At 49.7% G+C, this 15,530-nt stretch overlaps 1 protein-coding gene and 1 long non-coding RNA gene across 5 annotated transcripts in view; one reads left to right on the forward strand and one right to left on the reverse strand.

Annotated features, from left to right (window-relative positions):
• The window catches only part of LOC140733387 (uncharacterized), a 31,032-nt gene extending 26,186 nt beyond the window's left edge, over positions 1 to 4,846 (forward strand). Inside the window, exon 3 of the long non-coding RNA XR_012100274.1 lies at positions 2,964 to 4,846. This is a non-coding gene — a long non-coding RNA (uncharacterized lncRNA). The remainder of the gene's footprint in view (positions 1 to 2,963) is intronic.
• Positions 1 to 14,981, reverse strand: part of LOC140733386 (guanine nucleotide-binding protein G(I)/G(S)/G(O) subunit gamma-4) — a 29,875-nt gene extending 14,894 nt beyond the window's left edge. Inside the window, exons 1-2 of one of the 4 annotated variants that reach the window (XM_073056652.1) lie at positions 14,923 to 14,981; positions 2,940 to 3,015 (exon numbers count right to left, since the gene is read on the reverse strand). In XM_073056652.1, the coding sequence (XP_072912753.1) occupies positions 2,940 to 3,015; positions 14,923 to 14,969 (123 nt within the window). In that variant the 5' untranslated portion in view covers positions 14,970 to 14,981. Of the gene's footprint in view, positions 1 to 2,939; positions 3,016 to 13,975; positions 14,447 to 14,922 lie in introns of those variants that run through there. The other 3 variants (XM_073056654.1, XM_073056655.1, XM_073056653.1) reach the window with 3 other exon arrangements.
• Between the last annotated feature and the right edge of the window lie 549 nt (positions 14,982 to 15,530).

A 15,530-nucleotide genomic window follows, 5' to 3' on the forward strand; every position in this document is an offset into this window, starting at 1 on the left:
AGGACCATCTGCCTCGAAGTTCAGTGTGGATACCACTACACCACCAGCCGGCTGACAATCTTATAGAGGTCTATAAAATCACGAAGGGAATAGATAGAGTAAATGTACACAGTCTTTCTCCCCCAGGACTAGGGGATCAATATCTACAGGATAGAGGTTTCAGGTGAGAGGTGAGATTTAAATCTACTCCTCTGAATCTTGAGGCTGTGTCCCCTAGTTCTAATCTCACCTACCAGTGGAAACAAATTTCTTGCCTCTCTTATCTATCCCTTTCATAATTTTATATGTTCCTATAAGATCTCCTCTCATTCTTCTGAATTCCAGGAAGTACAGTCCCAGGTGACTCAATCTCTCCTCATAGTCTAACCCCCTCATCTCTGGAATCAGCCTAGTGAACTTCCATTAAACAGTGTCCAAAACCAATATATCTTTCTCAAGTAAGGAGAGCAGAATTGCACGCAGTACTCCAGCTGTGGCCTCACCAGGACCCTGTACGGGTGTACAGGTGCAGTATAACCTCCCTGCTCCTAAATTCAATCCCTCCAACAATGAAGGCCAACATTCCATTTGCCTTCTTGATAGCCTGCTGCACCTGCAAACCATCATGCACAAGCACTCCCAAGTCCCTCTGCACAGCAGCATGCTGCAATTTTTTTTTACTATTTAAATAATAATCTGCTTTCATTTTCCCTTCCAAAGTGGATGACCTTGCATTTACCAACATTGTACTCCATCTGCCAGACCCTTGCCCACTCACTTAACCTATCTATATCTCTCTGCAGACCCTCCGTATCTTCTGCACAATTTGCTTTTTCACTCAATTTAGTATCATCAGCAAACTTAGATACACTACACTCAGTCCACTCTTCCAGATCATTAATGTATATCGTGAACATGTGGGCCCAGTACCGACCCCTACGGCACACCGCTCACCACTGATTGCCAACCAGAGTAACACCCATGTATCCCCACTCTCCACTTTCTATTAGTTAACCAATCCTCTATCCATGCTACTACATCACCCCCAATTCTACGCATCCTTATCTTATGGATAAGTCTTTTATGTTGCACCTTATCGAATGCCTTCTGGAAATCCAAGTAAATAACATCCATCTGTTCCCCTCTATCCACTGCACTCATTATATCCTCAAAGAACTCCAGTAAGTTTGCCAAACAAGACCTGCCTTTGCTGAATCCATGCTGCATCTGCCTGATGGATCCATTTCTTTCCAGATGCCTTGCTATTTCGTCTTTACTGATAGCTTCAAGCATTTTCCCAACTACAAATGTTAAACTAACTGACCTATAGTTACCTGCCTTTTACCTACATCCTCTTTTCTGCCTCTCGACCTCCTAGAGAACCTTGGATTAAAAACATAAGAATCCAACAATAGACAAGCTTCATGAGTGCACAACAACTGGGAGGATGGCATACAATGAGAAAAATGTAAGGTTATCCAAATCAGTGGGGAAAAACAGAAATACTACTTTGTTTAAAACAAATTGTAAAACGTTGAGAAACCCTGATGATCACAAGTCAACAACACTACAGATGGAACAAGCCATTAGGAAGACAAATTCTTCTTAAAGTCTGAGTAATTGTTTCATTATCATTATTTCACATGTTTCATTATTATTTCACAAAATAGAGTGAGAAGATTTTATTTGCATGCAGAAATAAAACTGTCTTACAGCAATTATACAGAGACTTGGAGAGGCCACACCAGGAGTATTTTATACAGTTTAGGTCTTAAGATATACCTGCTACAAAAGGGGTGAATAATAGCTTCATTTGATTGTTTCCAGATATGATAGGTCTGTCCAAAGAAGAGCGACTGAACAGGCATATGCTTTTACCAGAGGGAACAATTAGCATGGAGACCAGAGAGGCGACACACTGAAAAGTACAAAGATTTTTGAGGGCTTAACAGGGCAGTTGTAAGGAGGGTGTCTTCCTGCCGCAGAAACCAAGAGCTAAGGCCACTTAGAACGGAAATGAGAAGAAATGTCTTCACTCAGAAAGAGTCTGAATCTTTGGAATTCTGGAGACTCAATCCATTAATTGCATTCATTGATAGATTTTCTGAATATTAGCAAAGGTCAGGGATAGGGCAGGAGAAACGTGTTTGAAGTGAAGACCTGATCTCTTTAGAAGGGTGAGAAAGGGAACCAAACAGATTCTTCCTGCTCTTCCTCGCAGCTTCTAAAACAATTAAGTTTTCTGCTATAAACATCACTGATGGGAAGGGATGAATAAGACTATAAAACTCTAGTTAGACCACACTTGGAGTAGCGGTTCAGTTCTGATCGCCTCATTGTAGAAAATGTTATTTGCAGAAAGGTTGAGCAAGCTAGGGCTTTTATTTTTGGAGCGAGAGAGAATGAGAAATGATTTGATGAGAGATAGAATGGACAGCCAGCACCCTTTCCCAGGATGGCAATGAATGACTAATTACAGGAGAGTGGAGGGAAGTACAGGGGGATGTCAGAGGCAGGTTGCTTTTTTTACACAGAGAGTGGAGGGTGCCTGGAATTCACCTGGTGGTAGAGGATAATGCCAAATGGATAATTAAGAGATTGTTAGATCATTGATGCAGAAAAAGTGATTTTTTGGAGTGGCACAGTAGCATACTGATTATAAAGCCAGCGACCTACAGTTATTACACTTAGACATCTGGTTCCTGAGCCAGTATGGATAACTTCACTCTCAATTCTGAACTGATTCCACAGCCTACAGACATGTTCTCAGTTTGTGTATCTAATCTCTCTATCTGTTTTATTTGCACAGTCAGTCTTTTGCAGTTTGGTTGTTTGTCAAGCCTTTGTGTAGTTTCTCCACTCATGCTGTTGTATTTCTTTATTCTACTGAGAATGCCTGCAAGAAAATGAACCTCAGGGTAGCATATGGTGACATGTACAAACTCGGATAATACATTTACTTTGAACTTGAACTCTGCTTTCAGGAAACAGGATGTCCTGGCCAGGCTCTTCGACTCCACCCCTCCTCTCAGCACCCTGCAGGACGCAGAAGCAGGAGATGTGTTAATTACTGTCAGCTCAAGCCCGCAGCAGAGATGCACAAAGGAAACATCTGCATTCAATCCTGTTGGAGCCCTGAGAGGTAATTAGCACCACAGGGGAGGAGAGGCGAGTGAGGGGAAGAATCACTCGCTGGGTGTGTCGCACTGCTGGAGCCTGTCACTCACTTACATTTTTTTTAAAAAGGAATAAATACTCATCCATGCATCAGGAGCCGCACCCTTGAGGTCTCCACTGACATGGCGGCTGTTGGGTTACGCTGTAGAATTTCTTGCAGCTTATGCTTGCTTGTATTTTTATATAATCACCTACAGTCAGTGGCAACTTTATTCAGTACCTCCTGCATTGCATAAAGTAGCCACTGAGTGTATGTTTGTGGTAGTCCATCCACTTCCAAGGTTTGACGTGTTGCGCATTCAGAGTTGCTCTTTTTTTTGCACACCACTGTTGTAACCTGTGATTACTTGAGCTACTGTTGCCTTCCTGTCAGCTTTATCCAGTCTGGCCATTCTCTCATTAAACGGCATTTTCACCCACAGAAATGCTGCTCGCTGGATGTTTTTTTGTACCATTCTCTGTAGAACCTCTAGTGTGAAAATCCCAGGACATCAGCAGATTCTGATATACTCAAACTACCCCATCCGGTACCAATAATCATTCCGTGGACAAAGTCAACAAGTCACATAGTCATAAAAATCTGCAACAGAGAAACAGGCCCTTTGGCCCATCTAGTCCATGCCATGACTAGCTAGTCCCTTTGACCTGCACCGTGACCATAGCCCTCTAAACCTCTCCCATCCATACAACTATCCACATTTCTCAAACTTTGAAATCAAAATCACATCCACCACTCATTCTGCACTCTTACCACCATCTAAGCAAAGATATTTCCCCTCATGTTCCCCTTAACATTTCACCTTTCAGCCCTAATCCATGACTTCCAGTTGTAGTCTCACCCAACCTTAGCTGCAAAAGCCTGCTTGCATTAATCCTATCTGTATCCAACATAATTTTGTATATTTCTATCAGATCTCCCCTCAATCTTCTATGTTCTAGGGAATAAAGCTCAAACTATTCTATCTTTCCTTATAACTCTGCTCCTTCAGTCCTGGCAACATCCTTGTAAATTTTCTCTGTTCTTTTTCAACCTTACTTACATCTTTCCAGCAGGTAGGTGACCAAAACTCCAAACTAGGCCTTAGCAACTTCTTATGCAATTTAAACATAACATCTCAGCTCCTGTACTCAGTACCATGATTTATGAAGGCCATTGTGTCAAAAGCTTTCTTTCTACCTGTGCCACTACTTTCAATGTGTTAAGGCCTTGTATTCCTAAATCCCTTTGTTCTACATCATTCCTCTGTGCCCTACCACTAACTGTGTAAGACCTACCCTGGATGGTCCTCCCAAAGTACAATACCTTACATTTCTCTGAATTAAATTACATCCGTCATTTTCCAGCCCATTTTCCCCACTGGTCCAGATCCTGCTGCAAGCTTTGATAGTCTTCCTTGCAGTCCACTACACTCCCAATCTTGGTGTCATGCATAAATTTGTTGATCCAGTGAATCATTATCATCTAGGTTGTTGTTATAGATGACAAACAACAACAGACCCAGCACCGATCCCTGCGGCACACCACTAGTCACAGGCCTCCAGTCAGAGAGGCAACCATCTACTACCACTCACTGGCTTCTCCCCCAAGCCATCGGACTGCCAACCTACTGCCCTCTGCTGTGCCTATTGTCTTGTTTATTATTTATTGTAATGCCTGCACTATTCTGTGTACTTCATGCAGTCCTGGGTAGGTCTGTAGTCTAGTGTAGTTTTGTGTTGGTTTATGTAGTTCAGTGTAGTTTTTGTATTGTTCATGTAGCACCATGGTCCTGAAAAACATTGTCTCGTTTTTACCGTGTACTGTACCAGCAGTTATGGTCGAAATGACAATAAAAAGTGACTTGACTTGATTTAACTTCCTACAAAGCCAATCTCTAATCCAATTTACTACCTCATCTTGAATTCTGAGTGACTGAACCTCCTTGACCAGCCTCCCATGCCAGATTTTGTCAAATGCTTGCTGAAGTCCATGTAGGCAACATCCACAGCCTTGCCTTCATCAACTTTCCTGGTAACTTCCTTGAAAAAAGATTGGTTTGACTTACCATGCACAAAGCCATGCTGACTCAGCCCAGTCAGTCCTTGTCTATCCAAATACTCAGATATCTAGTCCCTTAGCCTCTCAAATGATCCGGGTTCATCCAGTTCAGCTCTTACTCCTTAACGCGGAGAGTTAGGACCTGCATCTGGATGTACTACTTAAAGGTTAATTTATCAGTGACCCTGGAGGTATCCCTGCCTTCCCACATCTCCCTCATCTCTAACTGTTTAATCACAAAGAGGAAACAATCAGTAAACTGAAAAAATATCTACCTACTGCTTTTGGCCTTCTCTCTTTCATGCCGAACCCTCAAATTCCCACTCTAATAAAATCCGTTCTGCTAACCCCTGTCTCATTTGCATTTGCCCTTGCTAATAAATCCTGATCTCTGACTGGCAGCTGTTCAAATGCCGAAACACCCACAAAGCAGGCGCTAGAGAGTAGCCCAGTGGCTGTTCCCCCTTCACAATAAGTATTCCTGCTTGGGGGAAGCAACAGTGACCACGCTTCTGGCACAGAGTCTGGCCCTGTGGCTCGAGGATAGCAGCAGTGATAGGGGACTCTATGGACATTGGGTGAGACAGGTGATTCTGTGGATGCAGGAAAGAAACGCGGACTGTAGTTTGCCTCTCGGGTGCTAGGGTCCAAGATGTTTCTGATCAGGTCCACGATATCTTGAAGTGGGAAGGAGACCAACGACATAGGTAGGAAAAGGGAGGAGGTCCTGAAAACAGACTACAGGGAGTTAGGAAAGAATTTAAGAAGCAGGACCTCAAAGGTAGTAATCTTGGGATTACTGCCTGTGCCATGTGACAGTGAGTATAGGAATAGATTGAGGTGGAGGATAAATGCATGGCGGAGGGATTGGAGCGAGGGCAGGGATTCAGATTTCTGGATCATTGGGGCAGGTGTGACCTGTACAAAAAGGACGGGTTGCACTTGAATTCCGGGGGGATCAATATCCTGGTGGGAAGGTTTGCTAAGGCTATTGGGAAAAGTTTAAACTAGAATTGCTGGGGGGTGGGAACTGAACTGAAGTGATGGAGGAAAGGGAGGTTGGCTCACAAATAGAGAAAGTTTGGAGACAGTGCAAAAGGGAGGATAGGCAGGTGATAGAGAAGGGACGCACTCAGACCAATGGTTTGAGATATGTCTATTTTAATGCGAGGAGTATTATGAATAAAGCAGATGAGCTTAGAGAGTGGATCAGCGCTTGGAGCTGTGATGTTGTGGCCATTACAGAGACTTGGATGGTGTAGGGGCAGGAATGGCTACTTCAAATGCCAAGCTTCAGATGTTTCAGAAAGGATAGGGAGGGAGGCAAAAGAGGTGGGGACATGGCACTGTTGATTAGAGATAGTGTCACGGCTGCAGAAAAGGAGGAAGTCATGGAGGGGTTGTCTAGGAGTCTCTGTGGGTGAAAGTTAGGAATAGGAAGGGGTCAATAACTCTTTTTTAATTGTTTTTTTATAGACCACCCAATAGTAACAGCGACATCAAGGAACAGATAGGAGACGGATTCTGGAATGGAGCAATAATAGCAGGGTTGTTGTGGTGGGAGATTTTAATTTCCCCAACATTGATTGGCACTTCCCTAAAGTGAGGGGTTTAGATGGGGTGGAGTTTGTTAGGTGTGTTCAGGAATGTTTCTTGATACAATATGTAGATAAGCCTACAAGAGGAGAGGCTGGACTTGATCTGGTATTGGAAAATGAACCTGGTCAGGTGTCAGGTCTCTCAGTGGGAGAGCATTTTGGAGATGGTGATAGCAATTCTATCTCCTTTACCATAGCGTTGGAGAGGGATAGGAACAGACAAGTTAGGGAAACGTTTAATTGGATTAAGGGGAAATATGAGGCTATCAGGCAGGAACTTGGAAGCATAAACTGGAAACAGATGTTCTCAGGGAAACGCACATAAGAAATGTGGCAAATGTTCAGGAGATATTTGTGTGGAGTTCTGCATACATTCGAATGAGATGGAAAGTATGGTAAGGTACAGGAACCATGGTGTACAAAGGCTAAAAATCTAGTCAAGAAGAAAAGAAGAGCTTACGAAAGGTTCAAAAAACTAAGTAATGATAGGAATCTAGAAGATTATAAGGCTAGCATGAAAGAGCTTAAGAATGAAATTAGGAAAGCCAGAAGGGGCCATGAGAAGGCCTTGCGGACAGGATTAAGGAAAACCCCAAGGCATTCTACAAGTATGTGAAGAGCAAGAGGATAAGACGTGAAAAAATAGGACCAATCAAGTATGACAGTGGAAAAGTGTGTATGGAACCGGAGAAGGCAGCAGAGGTACTTTATGAATACTTTGCTTCAGTATTCACTATGAAAAGGATCTTGGCGATTGTAGTGATGACTTACAGCGGATTGAAACACTTGAGCATGTAGATATTAAGGAAGAGGACGTGCTGGAGCTTTTGGAAAGCATCAAGTTGGATACATCTCTGGGAACGGATGAGATATACCCCAGGCTACTGTGGGAGGTGAGGGAAGAGATTGCTGAGGTTCTGACAATGATCTTTGCATCATCAATGGGGACAGGAGAGGTTCTGGAGGATTGGAGGGTTGCGGATGTTGTTCCCTTATTCAAGAAAGGGAGTAGGGACAGCCCAGGAAATTACAGTCGGCCCTCCTTATCCGCGAGGGATTGGTTCCGAGCCCCCCGCGGATACCAAAAAACGCGGATGCTCATGTCCCTTATTTAACCTGGCTCAGTGCGGTGGTCTTTAGGACCTAGCGGAACCCTGGATTTATTTAACATGTTCAGGGTGGTGGACATTAGGACCTGGCGGTTCAGCTCTGAATCCGCGGTGTTTCTGTTCATGAAAATAATCACGATCACGATTGAAGATAAGGTGGAAGTAATAAAGCGATCGGAAAGAGGTGAAACACCATCAGTCATTGGAAAAGCGTTAGGCTACAGTCGGTCAACGATCAGAACAATTTTAATGGAGCACGTGAAAGGCCCTGCCCCAATGAAAGCTACAATTATTGCTAAGCAACGCAGTGGTTTAATTATTGAAATACGTATGTTTCTTAAGTGTTTTATATGCATAGAAAGGTAAAATATATACTATATACTAAGAAAAACGTTTGACTAACTGACACTAAATAATACTGGATGTACCTGTTCCGACTTCAAATCCGACTTAAAGACGGAATCAGGAATGGAATCCATTCATAACCCGAGGACTGCCTGTACTTTTAAGTCATTTCTAGATTACTTATAATACCTAATACAATGTAAATGCTATGTAAATAGTTGTTATACTGTATTGTTTAGGGAATAATGACAAGAAAAAATAGTCTGTACATGCTCAAACAACGAGTGCTGGAGAGAGAACTTCCGGGTTTTCCCGATCCGTGGTTGGTTGAATCCACGCATGTGGAATCCGCGGATAAGGAGGGCCAACTGTATAGGCCACTGAGTTTTACTTCAGTAGTTGGTAAGTTGATGGAGAAGATTCTGAGAGGCCCAGGAGATTTACAAGAATGTTGCCTGTATTGGGGAGCATGCCTTATAAGTTGAGTGAACTCAGCCTTTTCTCCTTGGAGCGTCGTAGGATGAGAGGTGACCTGATAGAGGTGTACAAGACAAGGAGAGGCATTGATCGTGTGGATAGTTGGAGGCTTTTTCCCAGGGCTGAAATGGCTAGCATGAGAGGGCATAGTTTTAAAGTGCTTAGAAGTAGGTACAGAGGAGATGTCGGGGGTAAGTTTTTTTACGCAGAGAGTGGTGAGCGCGTGGAATGGGCTGCCGGCAGCAGTGGTGGATGTGGAAATGATAGGGTCTTTTAAGAGACTCCTGGATGGATACGTGGAGCTTAAGAAAATAGAGGGCTATGGGTAAACCTAGGTAGTTCTAAGGCAGGGACATGTTGGGCACAGCTTTGTGGGCCGAAGAGCCTGTATTGTGCTGTAGGTTTCCTATGTTTCTAGAGTGTTGTTTTTTTAATGTACACAGGTTAACCTGTGTGAGTCACACTTCCCTTGCTCCCCATCACTGAATGGTTGCTGTACAAAAGGCAAAACTCCAATGAAACGTTGCTTTTTAATGCACACAGGCCAATATGTGTGAGTTACACTTCTCCCACTCTTGATCATTGATTGACCACTGTTCAAATGAGCAAATCATATTGCTTCCCCATTCGGAACAACAACTGAACCTCTTGACCATGTCTGCATGCTCTAATGCTTTGAGAGGCTGCCATTTGGTTGGCTGATTAGATTATTTACATTAACCAGCAATATCTGACGAAGGGTCTCGGCCTGAAACGTCGACTGTACTTCTTCCTATGGATGCTGCCTGACCTGCTGTGTTCCATCAGCGTTTTGTGTGTGTTGTTTGAATTTCCAGCATCTGCAGATTTTCTTGTGTTTATGAAACCAATAAATGTTAAGCCACATTCTTGTCTTCCAAAGAACCTTTGCATTGCAAAAGTTTCAGGATCCAACAATGGCAAATTCATTCCAATTAGGACTTCAAGCCCACAATGTTGTGTTGGCCAATACAAACCTACACCTACCCTCCTACACAGCTCATTAAGAGGTGGAGGGAGTTGGAGAGAGAGGTGGGGGGTAGGGGTGAGAGGGGGAGAGATGGGAAGGAGGAAGAGTGAGGGAAAGAGTGGGAGGAGAGTGAGGAAGAGGGGGAGGGAGGAGGGTGAGAGGAGAAAGGGAGGGTGAGGGGGAGAGAGGGGGTGTGGGGGAGAGAGGGCGTGTGGGTGAGAGAGAGGGTGTGGGGGGGAGAGGGGGTGAGGGGAGAGAGAGGGTGTGGGGGGGTAGAGGGGGTGAGGGGAGAGAGAGGGTGTGGAGGGAGAGGGGTTGTGGGGGGTAGAGAGGGTGTGGTGGGGAGAGAGGGGGTGTGGGGGAAGAGGGTGGGGGAGGGAGAGTGTGGGGAGAGAGAGGGGGTGTCGAGGGAGAGGGGGTGTCGAGGGAGAGTGGCTGTGGGGAGGAGAGAGGGGGTGTGGGGGGGAGTGGGGCAAGAGAGAGAGGGTGTTGGGAAGTGAGAGAGGGTGTTGGGGAGTGAGGGGGTGGGGGAGGAGGGTGTGGGGAAAGAGAGGGGGTGTCGAGGGAGAGAGAGGGTGTGGGAGAGGGAGACAGGGTGTGCGGGCGAGAGAGGGTGTGAGGGGAGGAAGAGAGAGGGTGTGGGGGAGGAAGAGAGAGGGTGTAGGGGGAGAGAGAGGGTGCGGAGGGGAGTGAGAGTGTGAGGGGAGGGAGACGTGGGGGAGAGAGAGAGAGGGTGTGGGGGGAGTGAGGGGGTGTGGTGGGAGGGTATGGGGGAGGGAGATGGTGTGGGGAGAGAGGGGATGTCGAGGGAGAGAGAGGGTGTGGGGGAGAGGTTGTGGGGGGTAGAGAGGGTGTGGTGGGAGGGAGAGAGGGTGTGGGTGGAGGGAGAGGGTGTGGGGAGGGAGAGAGGGTGCGGGGGGAGAGTGGGTGCGGGGGAGAGAGAGGGTGCGGGGGAGAGAGAGGGTGCGGGGGAGAGAGAGGGTGCGGAGGGGAGTGAGAGGGTGTGAGGGGAGGGAGACGTGGGGGGAGAGAGGGTGTGTGGGGAGAGGGTGTGGGGGGAGTGAGGGTGTGTGGGGAGAGGGTGTGGGTGGAGAGAGGGTGGTGGGGTAGAGAGAGACAGGGTGCAGGGGGAAGAGACGGTGCAGGGGGGAGAGAGACGGGGAGAGAGGGTATGGGGGAGAGAGATGGTGTGGGAGTTGAGAGAGAGTGGGGGAGAGAGCATGTGTGGATAGAGAGGGTGAGGGGGAGAGAGGGGGTGGGGGAGAGTGAGTGTGGTGGGGAGAGAGAGGGTGTGGGGAGAGAGAGGGTGTGGGGAGGGAGAGGGAGTGTGGGGAGTGGGGTGTAGAGGGAGAGAGAGGGATGGGGAGAGGGGAGAGGGGCTGTGGAAGGAGAGAGAGGGGCTGTGGGGGGAGAGAGGTTATGGGGGTGTGGAGCAAGAGAGAGAGGGTGTAGGGCGAGAGAGTGGGTGTAGGGGGAATGGGAGAGGGGCTGTGGGGGAGGGAGATGGTGTGAGGGGAGGGGGTGTGGGGGAGTGAGAGAGGGGGTGTGGGGGAAGAGGGTATGGGGGAGGGAGATGATGTGGGGAGAGAGAAGTTGTGGGGGTAGAGAGGGTGTGGGAGGAGAGAGGGTCTGTGGGGGGAGAGAGGTTGTGGGGGGAGTGGGGGGGTGTTGGAGAGAGAGGGTGTGGGGAGGGAGATGGTGTGGAGAGAGAGACGGGGTGTCGAGGGAGAGAGAGGGTGTGGGGAGAGAGAGGGTGCGGGGGGAGAGAGGGTGCATGGGGAGAGAGAGGCGGTGCGGGGAGAGAGGGTGCGAGGGGAGGGTGAGAGGGAGTGTGGGGAGAGAGAGGGTGTGGGGAGAGAGTGTGCGGGGAGAGAGTGAGGGTGCGGGGGAGAGAGAGGGTGGGGGAGAAGAGAGGGGGTGGGGGAGAAGAGAGTGTGTGTGGGAGAAGAGTGTGTGTGAGAGAACAGAGTGTGTGTGGGAGAAGAGAGAGCAGGTGGGGGAGAGGGAGGGTGTTGGGTGTGACAGAGGGAGAGATGGAGTGAGGGAGGGATGGAGAGGGGGAGAGGAAGAGAGAGGGGTTGAGGGGGGAGGGGGGTGAAAGCGGGTGAGATGGAGAGGGTGGTAAGGGAGAGAGGGTGGTGGTTTGGGAGATGTGGAGGGAGCAAGCTGTTGGGGGGGAGCCAAGTGGGGGGAGAGAGGAGGAGGCAGAGAGGGAGAGGTTGTGGGGGAGACAGACAGGGAGAGGGTGTGGGGGAGAGAGACAGGGTGTGAGGGGAGGGTGAGAGGGAGTATGGGGAGAGAGAGGGGTGTCGAGGGGAGAGTGGGTGCAGGGGAGAGAGAGGGTGGGGGGGGAGAGAGACGGTGTGGGGGGAGAGAGAGAGTGTGTGGGAGAAGAGAGAGCAGGTGGGGGAGAGGGAGGGTGTTGGGTGACAGAGAGGGAGAGATGGGGGTGAGGGAGAGAGGGGTGAGGGGGAGATGGAGAGGGGGGTGAGGGAGAGAGGGGTTGAGGGGGGAGGGGAAGAAAGTGGGTGAGATGGAGAGGGCGAAGAGGGTGGTGGTTTGGGAGATGTGGAGGGAGCAAGCTGTTGGTGGGGAGCCAGGTGGGGGGAGAGAGGAGGAGACAGAGAGGGAGAGGTTGTGGGGGAGACAGACAGAGACAGGGGGTGTGGGGAGACAGAGGGAGGGGGTGTGGGGGAGAGAGACAGGGTGTGGGGGAGACAGAGAGGGAGGGGTGGGGGAGACAGACAGAGATGGGGTATGGGGAGACAGAGACAGGGTGTGGGGAGACAGAGAGAGAAGGTGTGTGGGAGACAGAGACAAGGGGGTGTGGGGAGACAGAGAGAGAAGGTGTGTGGGAGACAGACGGAGGGGGTGTGGGGGAGACAGAGGGAGGGGGTGTGGGGAGACAGAGAGAGAGGGTGTGGGGGAGACAGAGAGACAGGGGGTGTGGGGGAGACAGAGAGAGAGGGTGTGGGGGAGACAGAGAGAGGGGGTGTGGGGGAGACAGAGACGGGGGTGTGGGGGAGACAGAGACGGGGGTGTGGGGGAGACAGAGAGGGAGGGGGTGTGGGGGAGACAGAGAGAGAGGGTGTGGGGGAGACAGAGAGAGAGGGTGTGGGGGAGACAGAGACGGGGGTGTGGGGGAGACAGAGAGGGAGGGGGTGTGGGGGAGACAGAGACAAAGGGGGTGTGGGGGAGACAGAGACAAAGGGGGTGTGGGGGAGACAGAGGCACAGTGTTGGGGAGACAGAGACAGGGGGTGTGGGGGAGACAGAGACAGGGGGGTGTGGGGAGACAGAGAGACAGTGTTGGGGAGGCAGAGAGGGAGGGGGTGTGGGGGAGACAGAGACAAAGGGGGTGTGGGGGAGACAGAGGCACAGTGTTGGGGAGACAGAGACAGGGGGTGTGGGGGAGACAGAGACAAGGGGGTGTGGGGGAGACAGAGGAAGGGGGTGTGGGGGAGACAGAGAGACAGGGGGTGTGGGGGAGACAGAGAGAGGGGGTGTGGGGGAGACAGAGAGAGGGGGTGTGGGGGAGACAGAGAGACAGGGGTGTGTGGGAGACAGAGACAAGGGGGGTGTGGGAGACAGAGACAAGGGGGTGTGGGGGAGACAGAGACAAGGGGGTGTGGGGGAGACAGAGAGAGAGGGTGTGTGGGGGAGATAGAGAGACACAGTGTTGGGGAGAGAGGGAGGGGTGTGGGGGAGACAGAGAGACAGTGTGGGGGAGACAGAGGGGTTGTGGGGGAGACAGAGAGAGAGGGGGAGGGAGAGACAGAGTGGGGGTAAGGGACCGAGAGAGGAGGGAGGTGGGGTGGCAGGGCGATGGGGTGGTGGGGGCCAGAGGGATGGTGAGATACAAGGGGAGGGAAAGGGCCAGAAAGAGTGGGGGGATGGGAGGGAGAGAGGGCAGCGGCCAGACACTTCCTCAGAGAGTTCGCCACGGTCATTTTAACATAAAATCAAAATGAGCAAAGACTGATCGCCCACCCACACAGTCCGTAGCCTGAGAGAGGAACAATGGCCCTCTGATTGGGGGGGGGGGGTGCTGGTTAACTGTATCCACCAGCTGGAAGTTCATACACCAGACTTAAAAATGTCTCTTGCAAAATAAGACGCTCTGCTTTCTGCCTCAAGTGTGGGCGATTCCCCCAGTTCGCCGCTCCCTCCGCTCGCAAACATGAGTCTTACGGGTGGGGTGGCAGGTTGTGCTTTGTGTCTGAATCTGCACTCATCACTGCACAGGGCAGAGCGGGGGGACTTACCCGCAGTCCCCGGTCGGTTCTGCTCCCTGATGCCGCCGACGGCTCCCCAAACCCGCGTTTTATAGACAGCAGCGCCGATCTTCAAGCCCCGAGGAGTTCAGACGCTGCCTAGCATTGTTGCCGACAACATACTCCTCTCTCTTACATCCGCATGCCGCTGTTTCTCTCTGGAGCGCAGGGCTGCCGTCCCACTCCTTTTCTGTTCGAGAGGAGGATCTACCCGAGAACCGTCCCGGGCGCCGCCTGCGACCAACGCCGAACGCCGAGCCAAGAGGAGGGTTTACATCAGAGAATGTTCCAACCGTGCTCAGAAGGGGAAACGGACACCACCAATCTCGGAGATGATTCCTGTTCCAATTCCACCACTTTTACGTAACGGGGGGGGGGGGGTGATGAGATTTATTTTTGCTGGCAAAACGCGCGCAACCGAAGCCCCTGGCGTACGTGGGGTTTGCGGTCCCCTCCTCATTCACCAGCCTCGCCGCAAGTCTAGCTTCTGCCAAGCCTCCCCGATCCTCCCATTTCCCTTGGAGTAGATTTACACAAGAATTCGGGATCTTCCCCAGCCTTTCAAGGGAATTCTTGCCGGAGTGAACGCGGGGAACGCCCGCAGAATCCATTCCACGCCGAAAGTGGCGCCTCCTACTCCCCTTTCACCAAACTGACTTTTAGAACCCTTGGAGTCTTTCACTGGAAACTAAAACGAATCTCTGCCCAGTTCCTCCAGATTCCCGTATCTGTAGTCTACCCGGTTTCTATGACTGGCCGCGAGTTGTCGAATGGTTTTAATTCTCCCCCAGCTCTGCATCTTCCCAGCCTCCGCCCACACGGCGTGTTCTCTCTCGGCCACATACCCTCTCCAAGCCACCACATAGCACAGCAGTGTCAGCAAGTCAAGTTCATTGTTATGTACGGTGAGGTACAGGTGCAGGGAAAAACTTACTTACGGCAATATCACTGCAACGTCGATTCTTTCAGACGCACACGACATCATTCACAGTAAGGAAAACGCCTGCAGAAGACATGAGCGCCAAACACAATACAAAGCCATTTCACTGGCCAAGGAGCTGGGATAGTCCCAGGACACAGGAGCAGAAACAGTTCTTGTTGCCAGAAAGGCAGCAGCTCAACTAAAATAATAAGGGTCTCCGCCCGAAACCTTAACTGCTCGTTTCAACGGATGCTGCCCGACCTGCTGAGTTCATCCAGCTTGCTTGTACGTCTTGATTTGACCACAGTATCTGCAGTGTACTTTGTGAGCACAACTAATGGTGAGATAGTGAAGAGGAAAAAGACCTGGGTTTCATGAGAATGAACTGACGGTCACTGACCTGCAGTGTTAGTTTCTTTCCACAGATACTGAGTGTTTCCTGCATTTTGTTTTTATTTCTGGGTTTCCTGTCCACAGAATTATGTAAAAGAAACAGTGGAGATAATAGACACAAAACGCTACAGCCACTCAAGTCAGGCAGTACCTATGGAAAGGAGAGTCAACGTTTCAGGCTGAGGCCCTTCACCAGGACAAAGAGGAAGCATTCCAACATTACCAGAAACC

Source organism: Hemitrygon akajei, chromosome 9, assembly GCF_048418815.1.
Source record: "Hemitrygon akajei chromosome 9, sHemAka1.3, whole genome shotgun sequence".
NCBI classification, from domain to species: Eukaryota; Metazoa; Chordata; class Chondrichthyes; order Myliobatiformes; family Dasyatidae; genus Hemitrygon; species Hemitrygon akajei.